This window comes from Anopheles coluzzii, chromosome 2, assembly GCF_943734685.1.
Source record: "Anopheles coluzzii chromosome 2, AcolN3, whole genome shotgun sequence".
In the NCBI taxonomy this organism is placed as follows: Eukaryota; Metazoa; Arthropoda; class Insecta; order Diptera; family Culicidae; genus Anopheles; species Anopheles coluzzii.
Window position 1 is genome coordinate 60,815,377 of NC_064670.1, and position 19,697 is coordinate 60,835,073.

Sequence of the window (19,697 nt, forward strand, 5' to 3'; positions counted from 1 at the left end):
AACAACAACGTTTGACAGCTAAACTGCATCTTGAGCTTCTGAAATTGTTTTGCTGACATTCGATTCTGACTTGTAAAACCCTGTATGTTGTACATGTACAGAACTGCAAAAGAAATTGATTCATCCGACAAGGAAAATGTGTCACCAGATCTATCAGACGATAAAGAAAGGATGAATAAGGGAGTGATATTGAATCAGGAGGGTCGGATATAAGAAATAAATTGTACATCGTTGCTTGGGTAACCAAAATTGCCCGTTGGCTAAAAAAGAAAATTTAATAATTGATCATCGACAAGTTCTATAGAATTTTAATTTATGTTTATGTCTTTTTATTTTTTGTCACTTTTATTTTATGTCTTTTTCCGACTAGGTTTGATCTATAATTATACCTTATATTCACCTTATTAGCCTTACTAAAATACTTTAATTTGTATTTGGCTTGGAATGTACAGTCGTAAATACGGAAGCAACGTTTATGTTAAACAACATTTATTAGAGCATAGGACGAATGTTAAAGTTGGAATTTGCTATGATTTATGTTATCGTTTCATCGTTTTATATGCTGCAATGACGCATAATTATTCAAAATAATGACATTACTCGACAGGGCAAAACTTAAAACGACTTCAAATTTTTCGCCCAAAATAAAACCTTTTTCAGAATTAGTTATAATTTAAAAAAAACTAAGGGGGCATATGGGAATGTTGCTGCAATGTTTGTTCAATGACTACATTTCCATTTTTTTATTCTTTTCAAAAACTTTTTACGCATTTGATCTTAAAAAATGACTTCAAATTAACAAGGGATAATTTTGTACCTGTTTTGGTGGTCAAATGCTTCCGTGAACATTCCTACAACAAAACAAACATGAAACAATTTGTAGCAAAAAACAAGTTCTTGCAACATGAAGTTTTATCAAGGTCTGGAACGTGTTTATCAATTTGTAAAAGATCAAAAGAATATCTTATGGAATTTAGTGATGCGTGCACATTATTGTTTTGTATTTTTAACTAAACCAGTGTGGAGATCAATTCATTATTTTAAAATTTCCACATAATTTTCTGGTATCAAACCAGATTTTCCATTCAATATTCCTTCTAACCATCCTGGTTCGTTAGATCGGCGAACTGAAAAAAATACATAATTTATTTGATGCTCATTATTTTATATTGTATATTTATTAAAAATATAATCTTCTTTACTTACCATTCGTAATAATTTGATTCGGTTCAAACGATAATTCCCCGTCGTTTTCTGCTAAACAAGCGTATAAAGTACGTACTCTTCTAAATAAATAAAATAATATATGATATATATATATATATATATATATCAACAGAAAAAAGTTGCTATTAGGTATAAAATATATTAACATTCATAGCGTAACTTTAACTTACATATCTGCTCGAGCCGTTAACGGTGGTTTTCCATGTTTTTGTTGTACATATTGATGTTGAACTAATGACAACTGTTGTTGAACGTTAGGTAACTGACGATTTCGGCCATAGTCTTTAACACGCTGCGATTTCTTTGGCCTACAGTAACTAGGACTAGCTAAAAGTTCAGAGTCTTGAACGTCAACAAAAGATTTCAAAGAAGTAATAGTTGAACAATTATTGATGATGGCTCCACTACTGTCGTATTTTGATGTAGATTTGGCACTCTTTTTGTTTCGTAAAGTTAATACATTGGCACCAACGGCACCACCTGATAACGAACAAACTGATTCTGCCGAACTGCTTGTTGAATTTATTTTCTCATACGTTGACAATTCTACGCGTGAATTTGTAAGATCGGCATTACTATTTGTAGATGCAGTTACGCGGTCACAAATTCCATGAGGAATAGCAGAGTCACAACTTGAAATATTATTGATTCCAGACACTGAACAGTTTATTGAGAATGATGTGATTGGTTGTTGATGTGGAGAGTAACATGCACCTATTACAGCCCTTTGGTATCCGATAGGAATGTCTATTGCACTAGGTTGTGCATTCTTGTGATTTGGAGTATTTTCAGTGTTAGATTTCAAGTTATGTGACAAGTTGTGATCCCTCACAAGTAGAGTAGATGGAGTAGATTCGTTGATGATTGAAGCAATAATAGTCGGTTTAGCTTCATAGGTCGGATAATGATTAGTACCTTTACTGTATAGTGACGGTATGCTGTTGGACATATGATGCACATTTGAAGACATAATCGGTTCAGTGTAGTTTGATTTAGCAACTACACGAACCACAGGTTGTGTTTGGGTGTAGATAGCATGCGTAGTAGAAATAATACGATCTTTACAGAAACTTATATTTCCTGCGGTAGCTCCAGTACTCCCACTTGTTCCAGTATTTCCACTACTACTGCTGTCCGGACGGTGAAATAAAGGACTTTTAGTAGATTGGGATCTGTGAAAAGATATCAAATAGATTTAAATTACCACATGTTAAAATTATTTATATAAAGTTGTTAGCAATCCATTTTGTTTCTTCGTAACTTTTCTTTTCTGATGAACACTACCCGTAACTGAACCATAACCTAAACGAGACCACGAAACAAATTAACAGAAAGCTGTTTTTAGGTAGAGGTGCTATTTTTATTTCGCACTTGTTTTGAGGAATACAGGCGGTTCCTGAGATACACGGTAAATTGGGACCGATAACGACCGCAAAATACCGCGTAAGTCGATTTTTATTTAATTATTTGATATGATTCTGACTTAAAACAACGGCTTGGAGTCTTTTGAAATAGATTTTAACATTCGATAAAAGGTAAAATATATGGAATTTTACAACTGATGTGTCAAATCAGTACAATTTACTCAAGTAATTAGTGTTGTACATTGTAGTAGTAGGTAGTTATACGCCGTAGATGAAAATTACATTAAAATTGCGGATCTCAAATCGATTCAAATTGCAGATTGAAGATTATTAAGCACCCACCAGTAGAAGCTCCACCAGTGCGAGTGAAAGAGTCGGCAAGTCAAATTCAAGATAGTATGGGTGAATCAAGCTACCTCATCAAATTGCCAAGCATGTCGCTTCCAGTTTTTTTCAGGAAAATACGACGAATGGCCACCTTTCCGCGATATGTTTGAGACAAATATTTACACTAATACAACTCTAGCGCCTGTGCACAAAATAGGTTATTTGAAACAATTGTGGAAAGGAGAAACTGCTAGCCTGATTAATTCTTTTCCATCGACAGGGGAAAGCTGTATGCCAGCCTGGAACGCTCTTGTTGAGCGATTTTCGAATGAATGTACTAAAAAAGCGTTACGTTAATTCTTTATTGCAGTATCCCACTTTGAAATCCTCCAGCCAGACGGAAATCCATTCATTGGTGGACACGTTTGAGCGAAATATAAAGCTTCTGAAGCAGTTAGGATGAATGGGGTATGCTTATTATCCCAGTTATGCTATCAAAGCTGGATGAAAAAACACACCATGATTGGATGAAGCATGTAGAAAAAAAAAACACAGTTTTGGTGATTAAGTGAAATTTATTTATGTTCAATCTCGAGTTCTAGATGCTGTTACAGAGGTTCGTGTTTAAACCGGTAAATTAAGAAAGACAGTAGAACGACAATTGGCAATGAACGTAACATCCCTGATTCATATTTGCGTAAAATGTGATGAACAATACTAACTTCATACATGCAATGTATTTAACGACATGTCAATTGATGACAACTACCATTTTTTAAGCGAAAAACGGCTTTGCCGTAACTGTCTACGCCCGGGGCACGTCTCTATGGCATGCAAGATAAAATTTCGATGTTCCGAATGTCATAAAAACACCATAGTCTTTTGCATAGAGAACAGCTAAATGGATCGCTACCGGAACAAATGAATGAGTTGAACGTGAACGAATCTATTAGTATCACATCGTCAGTAAACGCAGCTATAACCGCATCGCAAAATCATGTACTTTTATCTATGGCGATTATTTTTGTTAAAAATTCTTCAAGAAAGCAGAAACAAGCAGGAGCGTTGATCGATAGCGGCGCACAAGAGAATATTATATCAGCAACTCTATGTCGCAGTTTGCATCTGAACGGAAAAGGTCGCAACCAAGAGCTAGTGGGCGTAGGCAAATGCCCGGTATTCACAGCTAACCGTTGAAGCGAAAATACCATCAAGGAACTTTGCCTACAAACGTCGAATGAATTTTTCGGCCCCATCAATGATAACTGACTACCATACGGAACGTATCGACACGTCACTACTTAATCATGATTTTCAATTGGCTGATCCCGATGCTGGCAATCGCAGTCAAATTGATATTTTGCTGGGCTCAGAATATTATCATGAATTTTTGCAGACAAAAGGCCAAGGTACAGTTAGTGATGAGTCAAGTAGCACTGTGCCACCACGCACACACAGCACAGTAAAATGTACGAGCACAATTGCACATTTTATAAAATTGTGATGCCACACTTCGCACATTTTTTGTGCTCCGCACAATTTTTGTGCTCCGCACAGTTTCTGTGCTCCGCACAGTTTTTGTGCTCCGCACATTTTTTGTACTCCGCACAGTTTCTGTGCTCCGCACAATTTCCAATTGGTTTGATAGTTCCAATTATTTCTTGGGCAAAAATAAGGATGCAGAAGCTGTGGATTGCGTGTCACGACTGAGATGACCCATTATCGTCAGAGCTTGCAGAAGAATGGAAAGGATTTCATGCTAATCTACCCTTGCTATTCGACATCATGATTCCGAGATACTTTCGTTTGCCAAAATCGACATCGATGCAGCTTCATTGTTTTGACGAAGCGGCATATGGAGCAATCCTGTACAACAGAGAGCAGTCCTGGAGAACGCAAAATAATGTTCGTCAAAATGCTTCAAAACGTCTTCTTTCCGAACGACATGCGAGAATTGTCATCCGGAAAACCTGTGCGTGCATTTTCTCGTTTGAAATCTCCGCATCCTTTTATTGATACAGATGGATTACTCCGTGTTGGTGTCTGTCTGGGATCGAGTACTCTGGCAAACACCCTTTGCCACTACTAGGAGGTAGGCATTTTGCCAAACTAATAGCGTCCGATTGCTTCACGCAGGTCCGCGCGCCATGTTGTTTGAAATGCAGAGGAATATAATAATTCGGTTTGCAAGAGCAGACGATGTTGCGAAAAGATGTTATCTATTCTTACAGAATACATTCTGTCCGTCAGATATGATTTTAACCAATCGATGACAAGAGGTGAAATACCAAGCGGTGCGAGTTTTGCAAGAAGGATGTTGTGATTGATGCTATCAAACGCAGCTTGAAAATCAGTGTACACTGTATCCATTTGATATTCCGATTCAAATGATGTATGACATTCCGAAACGAACTGAGCTAAGTTGGTGGTTACAGATCGTTTAGGTACGAAACCATGTTGATCAACCGATATGTAATTGATACATGACATAACTAGGACGTCGTAGATCATGATTTCCAAGATTTTTGCAAACGTGCATAGAGATGTTATACCACGATAGCTTTTGGCATCATTCTTAGGTACTCTCTTAAAAGCATAGGTGTCATCCATGAAAATTTCCACGGATCAGGAAAGATTCCCATTTTAAGCGATGCAGTAAAAACAGTCTCTAGAGGAGCGCGCAAAGCATCAGCGCACTTTTTCGCTACGATAGTCGGTATCCCATCGCACCCCGGATTATATGAAGTTTTCAGTCGATTGATGGCATTACAGATGATATCACCGTTAATCTCGAAATCATTTAGCGAAACACAGAAAGCGTCAGAAGGTGTGTATTCCAAATTTTTCAGCGAATAGTTGACATATGTCGTAGCGATTATCAGCATGTTTATCGTTCCAAACAAGATGATTAGGTGCGCCGCTGTCCTTTCGTTTATTGTGCATGAATTGCCAGAATAATGTTGGGCAATCGATGAACTGTGATTGTAGATTTTGTGTGTAATCAATGTAGAGCAGTTTGTTCATTTGTCTAAAATGGCTGGTAATGGTATTTAGCCAGAGCTTGTCTGATGACAAACGAGTGCGTTTATATCGGCGCTTGGCTCTATTTTTAGACCGTCTTATATTATTTAATATCCTGTTACTCCATGCAGGTCCACGTTTTCTTGATGCTGTCTTTAAGGGACAACATTCAGCGAATCTGAGCAAAGCGAACACTAATAAGTACATAGTTTATCAGTGAAGGAACGAATAGCGGTATTCAGATCATAGTTGGTGGTGCAGTCGGGATTGCAGAAGGACCAATCTACATCGCGCAGCATAGCATCCATTTTAGCGAAGTCGGCTTTGCGGAAATTAAAGCTCATGAGTGTATTAGCGTTGTCCGAGACAGGATCGTTGATATTAGTGCGATACGATTTGAATTCCGCAATTAAACATGGATGATACACATAGGTATTTATTAGCCAATCTTGTGTAGATTGGATCTGCATCCCTTCCTTCACAATATTGTCGTCAGCAAGAATGAGGTATAGTTTACATTACGAATGCATGTAGTAATGCAGCAACAGCGGTCTCAGATGGATATGCACACAGTGCCGTGAAAGCAAATCTACCTGTATTAGTGCAATAGCCCAACTCCTACAAACCTTCAAAGAAGACATTGTAAAAGAAGTAGACAAGCGATTCAGTGATCACATATACACCAACATTAGCCGGCATCGCGAATAAATGAACTCTTTTTAACAGTCGTTTAAAGTTCATTTTGGTTTAACCGTGTTCATTTGTTGTTCATTCCTGTTAAAATAAACGACCGTCAAAACAATTAACGATTGCTCGATATCGCATATAGGCAAACACGGGGAAAAAATCGAGCAGTATAATTAAACGACTGTTAATTTGTATCGCATACGTTCAATGCGTTCGCGATGCCAAATTCTAGCAAATTTTTAACGACTCTGGTTAATTTTTAACGACTGTTAATTTTAAACCAATTCTTTCGCGATACCAGCTATTAGCCGGCATCGCGAATAAATGAACACATTTTAACAGTCGTTTAAAGTTCATTTTGGTTTAACCGAGTTCATTTGTTGTTCATTCCTGTTAAAATAAACGACCGTCAAAACAGTTAACGACTGCTCGATATCGCATATAGGCAAACACGGGTAAAAAATTCGAGCAGTATAATTAAACGACTGTTAATTTGTATCGCATACGCCCTTGACAGTCGTTTGTTTAACGACAGCATAGGACCAGTCGTTAAAATTAACAAATGAACTCAATGCGTTCGCGATGCCAAATTCTAGCAATTTTTAACGACTCTGGTTAATTTTTAACGACTGTTGATTTTAAACCAATTCTTTCGCGATACCAGCTATTATTACGGCCTTACAATCAAATACCAATTCCTCTAATTCATCAGGTTGTCCTACTGATCTACAAAAGCAAAACATAGTGCAATGTAGTGAAAATCGTCCAAATCAAGTTTTGAGTGAGAATTTAAACACCACAATCACAAACACAATTTCATCACCACCTCGAGTGTCCAACCAAGCAAATTCGCTCACTAACACTAGTGCCCAGTCCGCTCAGCATCCCAGCTTAGTCGACATATCATCGATAGCAGTTATTCCGCCCGCAAGTATAAAACATTCTGCGTTAGATTCGTTGAAAACAAGGATAGAAAACACCCGTTCTCGTTCTCTCATACTACCATCCTGTACAGATAAACAAACGATTCTTCCCAATTGCACATCTAACACTGAATTAAAGCATGGTACAGCTGCTATACCTGTAGAGGTCAAGTTCATTCCTAACAACGAAACCAAATTCTGGCTTTTTGTTACGAGAGTTGATCCCAGCACAACAATAAATGATATGCGTGAACTGATATCAAAACAACTGGGTACTACCGATATTTTGATATATAACATTCGACCACACAACATGTCTTATGAACTCAAGTTCATCTCATTCAAAATCGGTGTACCTAAATCGCTATTGAATCTAGCGTTAGAACCCAGCACTTGGCCGCGAGGCATGGTATACAAAAGATTTGTTTCCCATGGCAATCCAAAAAACGAGAATGCACCGTCGTCCCAATCCCGTGCTCGCATGAGGCAAACGTTCAATGGTCCGTTACTGCACCTGCCGCTAACGACAACAACGGAAACTTTACCGCTACACTCTTCATCGATCATAGAACCATGCTCACCGATTCTGTTGACATCTCCGCCGCAACTTCTGTCCCCATCCCCTACAACACAACGATACGAATTGCGCAGCCAGATGATCCGGTAAGCTCACATGACCATGTTAATATTTTACGATCCGATAATAATAATAATAACAATGAAATTGATTATGATAACTTAAAAGTATATTATCAGAACGTGCATGGGCTCCGATCAAAACTCAGTGATTTTTTTGCTGCTTCATCAGTATGCGACTATGACATTATTGTACTAACGGAAACTTGGTTGGACAGTTAAATTTACTCCGGTCAACTTTTTGACAACCGGTATACAGTCTTCCGAAATGATCGAAATTCTGCAAATAGTAAAAAGATTAAAGGAGGATGGGTTCTAATCGCAGTACTATCAAAATGGGTGAGTCAAATGTTCTCTTCTGACCCTTCTATTGAAACCGTGTTCATTCGTATCACAAACATGAACACTGCCCACACTATTGGAGCCATGTACATACCTCCAGATAAATCTAATAACACATGTAATGAAAGCTCTATGCTAAACCGTGCGGAACGTCAGAGAAGCGAACCCACACGATCGATTATTAATCTTCTTCTTCTTCTTTGGCTCAACAACCGTTGTCGGTCAAGGCCTGCCTGTACCACTTGTGGGCTTGGCTTTCAGTGACTAATTTCCCCCCATAGCAGGATAGTCAGTCCTACGTATGGCGGCACGGTCCATTTGGGGATCGAACCCATGACGGGCATGTTGTTAAGTCGTACGAGTTGACGACTGTACTACGAGACCGGCTAAATTATTATTACGATTATTAATACTGGGAGATTTTAACCAACCTAATCTTGCTTGGAAGTTATCAGACAGGGGGCTACCAATGCTCGATTTTTCTGGATCTCAAATTTCCACCGTATGCGGGGATCTGCTGGATGAAATGAACTATGCAGGCATGACAAAAGTTAACTTTATTAAAAATATCAAAAACAATGTACTATACCTCATTCTTGCTGACGACAATATTGTGAAGGAAGGGATGCAGATCCAATCTACACAAGATTGGCTAATAAATACCTATGTGTATCATCCATGTTTAATTGCGGAATTCAAATCGTATCGCACTAATATCAACGATCCTGTCTCGGACAACGCTAATACACTCATGAGCTTTAATTTCCGCAAAGCCGACTTCGCTAAAATGGATGCTATGCTGCGCGATGTAGATTGGTCCTTCTGCAATCCCGACTGCACCACCAACTATGATCTGAATACCGCTATTCGTTCCTTCACTGATAAACTATGTACTTATTAGTGTTCGCTTCGCTCAGATTCGCTGAATGTTGTCCCTTAAAGACAGCATCAAGAAAACGTGGACCTGCATGGAGTAACAGGATATTAAATAATATAAGACGGTCTAAAAATAGAGCCAAGCGCCGATATAAACGCACTCGTTTGTCATCAGACAAGCTCTGGCTAAATACCATTACCAGCCATTTTAGACAAATGAACAAACTGCTCTACATTGATTACACACAAAATCTACAATCACAGTTCATCGATTGCCCAACATTATTCTGGCAATTCATGCACAATAAACGAAAGGACAGCGGCGCACCTAATCATCTTGTTTGGAACGATAAACATGCTGATAATCGCTACGACATATGTCAACTATTCGCTGAAAAATTCAAAAGCGTTTATTCTGTTGATACTACTACATCATCGCTGCTTGAGGCTGCTTTGGAATAAACACCTTCTGACGCTTTCTGTGTTTCGCTAAATGATTTCGAGATTAACGGTGATATCATCTGTAATGCCATCAATCGACTGAAAACTTCATATAATCCGGGGTGCGATGGGATACCGACTATCGTAGCGAAAAAGTGCGCTGATGCTTTGCGCGCTCCTCTAGAGACTGTTTTTACTGCATCGCTTAAAATGGGAATCTTTCCTGATCCGTGGAAATTTTCATGGATGACACCTATGCTTTTAAGAGAGTACCTAAGAATGATGCCAAAAGCTATCGTGGTATAACATCTCTATGCACGTTTGCAAAAATCTTGGAAATCATGATCTACGACGTCCTAGTTATGTCATGTATCAATTACATATCGGTTGATCAACATGGTTTCGTACCTAAACGATCTGTAACCACCAACTTAGCTCAGTTCGTTTCGGAATGTCATACATCGTTTGAATCGGAATATCAAATGAATACAGTGTACACTGATTTCCAAGCTGCGTTTGATAGCATCAATCACAACATCCTTCTTGCAAAACTCGCACAGCTTTCACCTCTTGACATCGATTGGTTAAAATCATATCTGACGGACAGAATGTATTCTGTAAGAATAGATAACATCTTTTCGCAACCATTCACAAATACGTCGGGAGTTCTCCAAGGCAGCATCTTGGGGCCGCTATTATTTACACTCTACATAAACGACGTGACTCTTATTCTCGCAAAACATTCTGTACTACATTATGCTGATGATATTAAACTTTTTTCAGTTATCAGGTCAATCGATGACTGTTTCGCGCCCCAGAACAATCTCAACCTATTCAGCAATTGGTGTGTGGCAAACCAACTAAGCCTCTGGGTGGATAAATGCAGCGCGATTACATTCAGCAGGAAACGAAACCCTTTAAACTTTTATAACTCATTGCACAATTACAATTTGTCTCGCGTGTCATCAGTCAGGGATCTTGGTGTGATCTTTGATTCATCACTATCCTTTCGCGAGCATTACCACTCTATTATTAGTAAGGCCAATAGGATGTTAGGATTTGTAATCTGGCAAACTCTTGAGATAAAAGATCCAATATGTCTGAAAGCATTATATACCGCATTAGTACGTTCCATCCTAGAGTCTAATTCAGTTATTTTCTCCCCATACTGTCACGTGTGGACGGCTAGGATAGAAAGCATACAAAAAAGATTCTCCAGAATAGCAATACACCGATTACAATGGGCTTCATCACAACATTTAGATTACCTGTCACGGTGCATGCTTCTTGGTCTACAAATCTTAGAACATAGACGTCGGGCATTGCAAGCTACTTTTGTCGCGAAGTTAATCAGTGGGGACATAGACTCTCCCTACCTGATTGAAAAGCTGAATCTTTATGCTCCTGAACGACCTCTCAGGATACGTGAGCTGTTAAGACCTACGTTCTCAAGATCTGCACATTCCTACAATGCGCCTATTAACCAAATGATACATAGCTTCAACAAATACCAAAGATTATTCGACTTCAATATTAGTATAGCTCTCGTTTCCTTATTGATAGCGCTGTAGTTAAGTTTGTAGATGAATTAAGGATTTATTATATAAGTACGTGTCCCAGCAAATCTATGCAAGATACGTTATCCTCCTTCAAGATCACTATTTGCCCGACAGCCACACGCTGAGGAACAAGAATCTGTTGATTGTTGTTCTGTAACTCACACAAATACTCGGTCCTCCATCTCTTCTAGTGCCGCTGCACTAGCTGTTGAAGCAATTGAAATTGGCGCACGCGGTTCTCAGGGACATCCACAACGTTGTTATCAGGCAGCGCCATTAAAGCCATCCCAATGAGAAAATGCCCAGGTGTTAGGGCATCTACTTCACTAGAATCCTCAGATCAGGGAGTTAAAGGGCGACTGTTCATTTGCGCCACGATTTGCCCCAGCACTGTTACCATCTCTCCAAGCGATAGACGTTGCAGACGAGGGCTCCTCGAAAGTTTAGCCCATTGTCTGAGTAAACCTTAGCAGGAAAACCTCTACGTGATACGAAACGACGGAAAGCTGAAAGGAATGCGACCGTAGACAGATTCTCCACTAACTCCAAAAGCACTGCTTGGACTGCAAAGCAGACAGATACAGTTGCATATGCCTTTTTTGCAGCAGCTTTACGATGAGCGGGTTTGAGATGAAATGGCCCGCAATAACCAACTTCTACAACCGAAAATTGGCACGCAGGCGTAGCATGAGATTCAGGAAGTTGCCACATAGGTTGAGATATTGTTTTAGGATCTGCTCTAAAGCACATTACGCAGCTCTTGCAAACCGAATTATTATATTCCTTTCGCATTTCAACCAACGTGGCGCGCGGACCTGCGTGAAGCAATCGGACGCTATTAGTTTGGCAAAATGCCTACTTCCTAGTAGTGGCAAAGGGTGTTTGCCAGAGTACTCGATCCCAGACAGACACCAACACGGAGTAATCCATCTGTATCAATAAAAGAATGCAGAGATTTCAAACGAGAAAATGCACGCACAGGTTTTCCGGATGACAATTCTCGCATGTCGTTCGGAAAGTAGACGTTTTGAAGCATTTTGACGAACATAATTTTGCGTTCTCCAGGACTGCTGTCTGTTGTGCAGGATTGCTCCATATGCCGCTTCGGCAAAACAATGAAGCTGCATCGATGTCGATTTTGGCAAACGAAAGTATCTCGGAATCATGATGTCGAATAGCAAGGGTAGATTAGCATGAAATCCTTTCCATTCTTCTGCAAGCTCTGACGATAATGGGTCATCTCAGTCGTGACACGCAATCCACAGCTTCTGCATCCTTATTTTTGCCCAAGGAATAATTGGAACTATCAAACCAATTGGAAATTGTGCGGAGCACAGAAACAATTTTATTTTATAACAATTTTATATATATATATATATATGTATATATATATATATATATATATATATATATATATATATATATATATATATATATATATATATATATATATATATATATATATATATATATATATATATATATATATATTTATTTATTTATTTATTTATATGAAAGAGACTCGTTGGAAGTGGTCATTCGGGATCTATTTGGGAATTTACGGTTTGCACATGGTCTGGGAGGTCACAACAGGATTCACTCATTGATGATTGCAAGTGGCCAATTCCAGATAAGGTTCACTTGCTTCGGAAGGTAGTGTCCTAGAGCCAAACATTGGCACTAGTGGAACTGGCCATATCCATGTTGCAGTTGTGTTCCGATAAGTCGTGCGCCGGATTCATTAGTTGGTACTTGGCGAGCTACGTAAGGGATACATTAAATTCTCCTGCTTCGGAAGGTTGGTTCCAGAGACCCTGAAGTCAGCGGTTGGCACTAGTGGGACTGGCCATATGCATGTCACAGTTGTGTCCTGATAACCTGATGGTGCACCAGATCCATTTATTGGTTCTTGGTGGGCTACGTAAAGGATGCTAGAGAATACCATTGTATTCGATTAAGTATGACCCGTTTTTTTCTTGATAAAACTATGTTGGTCATCTTGGGTGTGTGTATGACTCGGACGGTTCCTCTGAGAGTTTTCCAAAGCCACCACTTGCTCGTTTTTAAATTTCTTAACAACTATTAGAGTAGAATTATCTTATAGATACTTTCGTCCTTCTCAAACCTGTGTTGGGGTTAGAGGTGGGACTGATCATCATCATCATCATCAAATCAATGAGCATCAAGCTACCAAGGTTCATTGTTTTCGTTGTTGAAAATCTCGTGATGCTTATGACACTTTGCAGCACTGACGGTTATCCGGAAGGTAGGTCCGCCCTGCATTATCCGGAGTCGTTCGGAATCATCCGTGAATCGTCCGGAGTCGTTCGGAGTCGTTCGGAGTCGTTCGAAACCGTTCGGAGTCGTCCGGAGTCGTCAAGAGTCGGCCGAGGTCGCCCTTCGAAACAAAGGCCTGTATGCCAGCGCCTACATGTACGGTCCAAAACAGCCGAAGTCATACAAAATCATGAAAAAGTCTGCGCCTTTGTGTTCCGGCTATTCCGTCGGGTAAACCCGACCTTTACTGAGACAACCCGAATAGTTGAATTCGTTAAACATGTGTGCGTTTCAGGTAGCAGCATTTGTACTGCTTACCTGCCGTATGCCGCTGTGATACCGAGCGAGACGCATAGACAACGCGTCTGGAGGACATGTGTAGCCGTGAAAAAACTTTTCTGTGTTTCTTTTGCCTTGTCCTTGCCTTTAGATCCTGATAAGTGAAGCATGCATACCTTTCGGGTACGTTCGGGGTATAAGCCCTGTCCCTCTCATGTTGGTGAATGGTGAAGATAGAATCGTATGCAATCGGCTCTGCATTCGGGCGTGGGCAGGCACGTGCCCAACCAGCAAAACCGAAGCTATTGGAAAACTTTCCTGTGTGCCAAAGCGAGAGAGCATGTCTTCTTTCTCTAGATTTTGGACGGCACAACGCCGATCGTGTGGTCTATGAACGAAAAACGGGAGAAGGGGGAAACCGATATCCTTCGAGTGACACACACGCATGCATCTGCATGCGTATTCCGCTGAACCGAGACTACACATCTCTCTCGATCTCCCATGATTTTTCTGCTATCACACTCATCCGGGTGTTAGGCATCCTCAGTCTGTCCAGAACTTTCACTGTGGAAGGATGTGTTGGAGTGATGTGTGATTTCTTGTGCCCCGTACTTTGCTCGTTTACGTTTTGTGCCGTGTTCCTTCTTCTTCAATTATGGAATGATTTATCCTTGTATTTCTAAGGTAAGTTTCTTATCCTCGTGTGTGCTTCAATGGATACATTCAACTAACACTTGTCGTCTAAAAAGTTACAGTGCACGCGCATTTTAATCGACGGTTGCCAACATCCCGCAAAACGATCGACGGAAGGAAAACGGTGTCCGGTTTTAAAATATAAAGGTAAGCGTTTCTATAATCGTATGTGCAAAATATTGTTTAGTTTGTTATAAAAAATATGGATTAATTATTGGTTAATTTTCATCAACAGATTTCATTACAGCTCTTTGGTAGAAGAGCGCACTTCAAGGACGCCTAGGATACGGCTAAACATGCGCAGCACCAGTCCGTGACGTCATTTCCAGACAGGCGCCGGCTGAACACGCGCAGCACCAGTCGAGGATATCCTAGCGCAGAGGGTAGAAGGAAGAACGAGAGGAAGGGTAACAGAAAGCAACCGCAGCATTTGGAAGGGGTGAAGCATCCTGCCGTATACAGAGTGTGAGTGTGCCAAAACGCATGTGGAAAGAGTAACACCAATAAATAGCATGCGAAAGTGTGCATAAAGCAAAAAGAAAAAGCATCACTACTACAACCAGCAATCCGAAAATATAAGGGGAGGGATAAATACAAATGTATGCGTAAGCAGGACCAGCAATCCAAGCATTTGAATGTGTGCGTCGGTTTGTGCCGTGCTGAAAGTTTTTACTTTAGCTGCTGCTAGTGTAAAAACTTAAGGAAAGCTTAATGTAAAAATTTTTTACACGGGGCGCCTTCGGAAATTGTTGGCTGGGTGGACGCCGTTTGTACGCAGACTATAAGAACGGACCTCCGGACGATTCCGACTCCGAACGACTCCGAACGACACCGAACGACTCCGAACGACTTCGAACGACTTCGAACGAGTTCGATCGACTTTGAACGACTTCGAACGACTCCGGCCGACTCCGAACGACTTCCGAAGGCTCCGAACGAATCCGGGCGGATCTAGTGGTTCCATTTTGCAGGAATCTGAATCGGATTAACAATTGCCGGATTCGGATCGAAGTCGTGGGTGCGCTCCAGAGAGCACATCATTAATGTGGTGACCTTAAGCTGCTTGCCCCCTAGCCCGTTTGGAGTCGATACAGCGCAAATTAACGCATTTCGCTTTGCGCTTCCGGAGTATCCGCCGCGCCGCAGCATTAAATCTGGTCCGCTTATGGATTTGACAGGGTACCAAAGACGAAAAGAAACTATTCGTATAAAAATTACTGAATATTTATGCATTACGGCAGAGGCCGTTTTTTCTTAATGAAAAAAACTGGAAATCTTTTAGCATGACATTTCATACCTTATTACTCTTTCATCGTTTATTATAGTCATAAAGAGACACGAATTAATTAATAAAGGGGTATTTAGAAGTTTTCAAGAGTTGACAATTTTGGGACACTTTCTGCCAGCGCCTACACGCGTGGTCCAAAACAGCCGAAGTCATACAAAATCATTAAAAAGTCTGCGCCCTTTTGTTCCGGCGTTCACGTGAAGTTTACCGAGCCGAACCGAATAGTTGTGAATAGTTGTACACATGTTAGCATCATGTGTACTGCTTACCTGCCGTATGCCGCTGTGATACCGAGCGAGACGCATAGACAACGCCTCTAGAGGACATATGTAGCCGTGAGGAAACTTTTCTTTGTTTCTTCTGCCTTGCCCATGCCTTTAGATCCTGTTGGGTGAAACATGCATACCTTTCGGGTACGTTCGTGGTATAAGCCCTGTCCCTCTCATGTTAATGGTAAAGATAGAATCGTATGCAATCGACACTGCATTCGGGCGGGGGCAGGCCCGTGGGCGCGTTTGTACGCAGACTCTTGGTTCGTGGCAGGACATTCAGATGAAATAATTCGAATACTTTTTACGCCATTCCAGAACGATTTATGCCTTGTTTGAGCTGTTTCAAGAACTATTTTTTCTGCATAAAGTCTTTTATTGGAAGACTTCAACTACCAGGTTGTTGATAATGAAAAACAATGGCAATTTCCCTTTTGTCGATATAGATTCCCAACCGAACTGCTTGACGATAAGTCTTCGATTAAGCTTGTTCAATACCTCGTTTATGAATTGTATTTATGCAATTATCCATCCATTATCATCCAAGAATGGTTCAACATTGATAATACCTACTAAAAAAATTAATATATAAAAATATTAATCAGAAAATTACGTATGCAACCTTTATTCTGACAGTCTTATTGTGGTGTTAAAATAATGTTAATATTACATGACGGTTACAATAAAAAGTGGACAACAATTGTCGATATTGCATGAGTTTATCTTGACCTGCACTAACAACACGTTAATTGTACTTTGAGTAGTTTTAGTAGCCGCAAATTTGACACCTCTATCAGTCGAACTCCTGCCATGATGGCCAAAAAAGTGAATGGCCAAAAGCGTGCGCGATCAAAGAATGGCACCCCGTAGCGTCCAAAATGGACTCCGTGCGGAAGTTTGTGGACGTCGTATATAATAAGTAATACCCGTTTTGGCATTTCGGTCGCCAACATCTTGGCACTATTAGGCAACAATCAAAGCATCGAAAGAAAGCCCAGGTTCATTTTTGAGGTTTCAATTCAAATGAAGCTGAAATGGAGACTGAGGGTCAGGTCAAGTGCCTACATTACTGCGTTAGCTGGACCGGGATATCGATGCAACCCACCAAACAGTAAAATAATACCTGGGTAACATGAAGAAACAAATCAGGAATTAGAAATCGCATCCACTGGCTTCGCAGTGGCAAACAATTACGCAAACACTCAATGCAATCATTTCAGGTGAATTTCGACAGAATTTCGATATAACACCATAGTCCGCAAACTGGTCCAACATCCGTCACCTGTGTCCCATCGATTTTTTTCTACGCCAATGTGATGCAAAAACTCTACTCTAACAATTTTGTAGCGAAAACTTAGGAGGAATTGATGAAAATCAAAGTTTCCACCATGGTGAAAAATCATAATAACTGACGAAAGGCAATTCGCAAAGTCTTGAACTTATTTGTGCAAGTGATCTGAAATAATTCCCTTTGAACAGATGTAAATGTAAAGAAATTATCTTTCCTAGTTTTTTTTCTACAGCCAGTCGAAAATGGCATATTTTTTCATGCAAAAGCCACGGGAATATTGACCTCGAGTTCGAACCATCGTACTTTTTCAACTTTTAATTTAAGTATTATGAAATGATGGACCGTTCAGTATCTTTAATTAAAAGTTGAAAAAGTACGATGGTTTAATATGGTATACTAGAAGATCTTCAGTAATTTGTATACGATCGTTTCTTCCCATCTTTCAAAATCAGTCAAATCTTTTTGCGGGCCGGATTGAATATTGCGGCGGGCCGCATTTGGCCGGACTTTGCCGACCGCTGTACTAGAGTGAATTAAAAATGTGTTTGACCCCTGGTAGGCTCTTATATCACAAAAGATATAAATATAAAAATAAATAGTAAATAAATGTTTTCTGTAAGTCAGTTCACCGTCTGATGATTTTTTGGCAGTTTTAATTCAAACCCACGCCTTTGTTATTTCTTCGATAATTCCTATTAATCACGTCCACGTGCATTGAAAGATATCGGAATCCATTGTGGATGTGTGGATGTAGAAAAATAATATTTTATTTTTTCTGAATTTGATTAAAACACGTATTCAATTCATTCCACACCCAAACCCCTTTATTAGTTAGACCGTCGTTCTGTTGGTCTAGGAGAACTCCTGCACTAAGAATTTGGTGTTCGGAACATAAAATAAATTAAAGCCGCAACCGAGAACGCATAGAAACTTATAAGCTCAGCGACGAAAACATGCATTCTTTAGCAACAATAGTTCAAACCTTCTTTCGCAATACATCAAAAGTGCAGCATAGGCAAACATCGACAAACTCCTCACACCAATTCAATTTACAGGGGTCAGCCACATTTTAAATTTAGTCTAGTACATCATGGCAAACATAAAAAATTAAAAAGGAGGATGTCCTAGGTATGAAGCTATCCAATAAAAACATGCCAAATTCCCATGAATTTGAAGCTATCCGTAATTTGAATCATAATGGTAAACGAAATCCGTCAATTTGACGGAATTTAATCTTTGAAGTGAAATACAAATAAAACCTTACCCTTGATTTTTACATTTCGAAAATTCTTCATAGCCTACGATGAGTTTGTAGCATAAGTATTATTTTCTTAAGTTTCATAAATTTTCAGATGCATATGTGGTATACCTAGTACAAGGAACCCGTCAAATTGACGAGTGGGTTGATTAAAATTATTTTATTTCATTCAGTTGTAACATTTTTTCTAAAAAATGAAATGACGAAGTGAAGGGGAACTATAAACCACCCATTATTATTATTTAAAAAATCACGATAAAGACATAACTAAAGTGGCCTGAAACGGAATTGCTAATCCACTAATTCCTTTGGTTTTCGAAACTTCTGGCGACATTGGTCAAAATATGGCAATGATAAGATATTGGTTCATGTGTTCGGTAAAACAATAACAACATTTACAATAAATTAGCATTATGCAAACAAATTTCTATGAAAACCATAACTTGTTAAACGATGCATAATTTAAGAAAATAGATCCAATCTAATACGTATTTTAATGCATCCATCAATTTGACGAGTGTTCGTAGAGATAGGTTTATGTGAGACGCCCGTAAACTTAGTGTTGAATATGAGTTTTTCGTGCAAATACTTTATGAAAGTTGCCTATTCAAGTGAGGGCTTGAATATGATTCGTACACTATTCCACAGTACAGACTGCTCGAATTTATTTGGGAAATTCCCAAGCGAGTCAACACGCTCGAAAGTAGCAAGGAAAGTAGAAATGAAGTAGCCTTCTACTTCCCCTTCTACTTTTGTTGCTTAAAATCAGAAGAATGTAGAAACATGTGGTTTCCAGGAAAGAGCAAAAAATGAGTTCTTGAGTGTACACACACGCACGCACACGCGACGACTCACGCTTACACGTTCTTGTTCTACGCCCCTCCCCCCCCCCTTCTCACTCGCCCCACTGATCTATTTTTAGATCATCACACCTCCATC

At 39.7% G+C, this 19,697-nt stretch overlaps 1 protein-coding gene across 1 annotated transcript in view; it reads right to left on the reverse strand.

Annotated features, from left to right (window-relative positions):
- Positions 1 to 235: 235 nt before the first annotated feature.
- The window catches only part of LOC120960095 (rho GTPase-activating protein Graf), a 179,686-nt gene continuing 160,224 nt past the window's right edge, over positions 236 to 19,697 (reverse strand). Inside the window, exons 13-15 of the mRNA XM_049605223.1 lie at positions 1,398 to 2,399; positions 1,207 to 1,286; positions 236 to 1,127 (exon numbers count right to left, since the gene is read on the reverse strand). Coding sequence (XP_049461180.1) covers positions 1,036 to 1,127; positions 1,207 to 1,286; positions 1,398 to 2,399 — 1,174 coding nt within the window. The 3' untranslated portion in view covers positions 236 to 1,035. The remainder of the gene's footprint in view (positions 1,128 to 1,206; positions 1,287 to 1,397; positions 2,400 to 19,697) is intronic.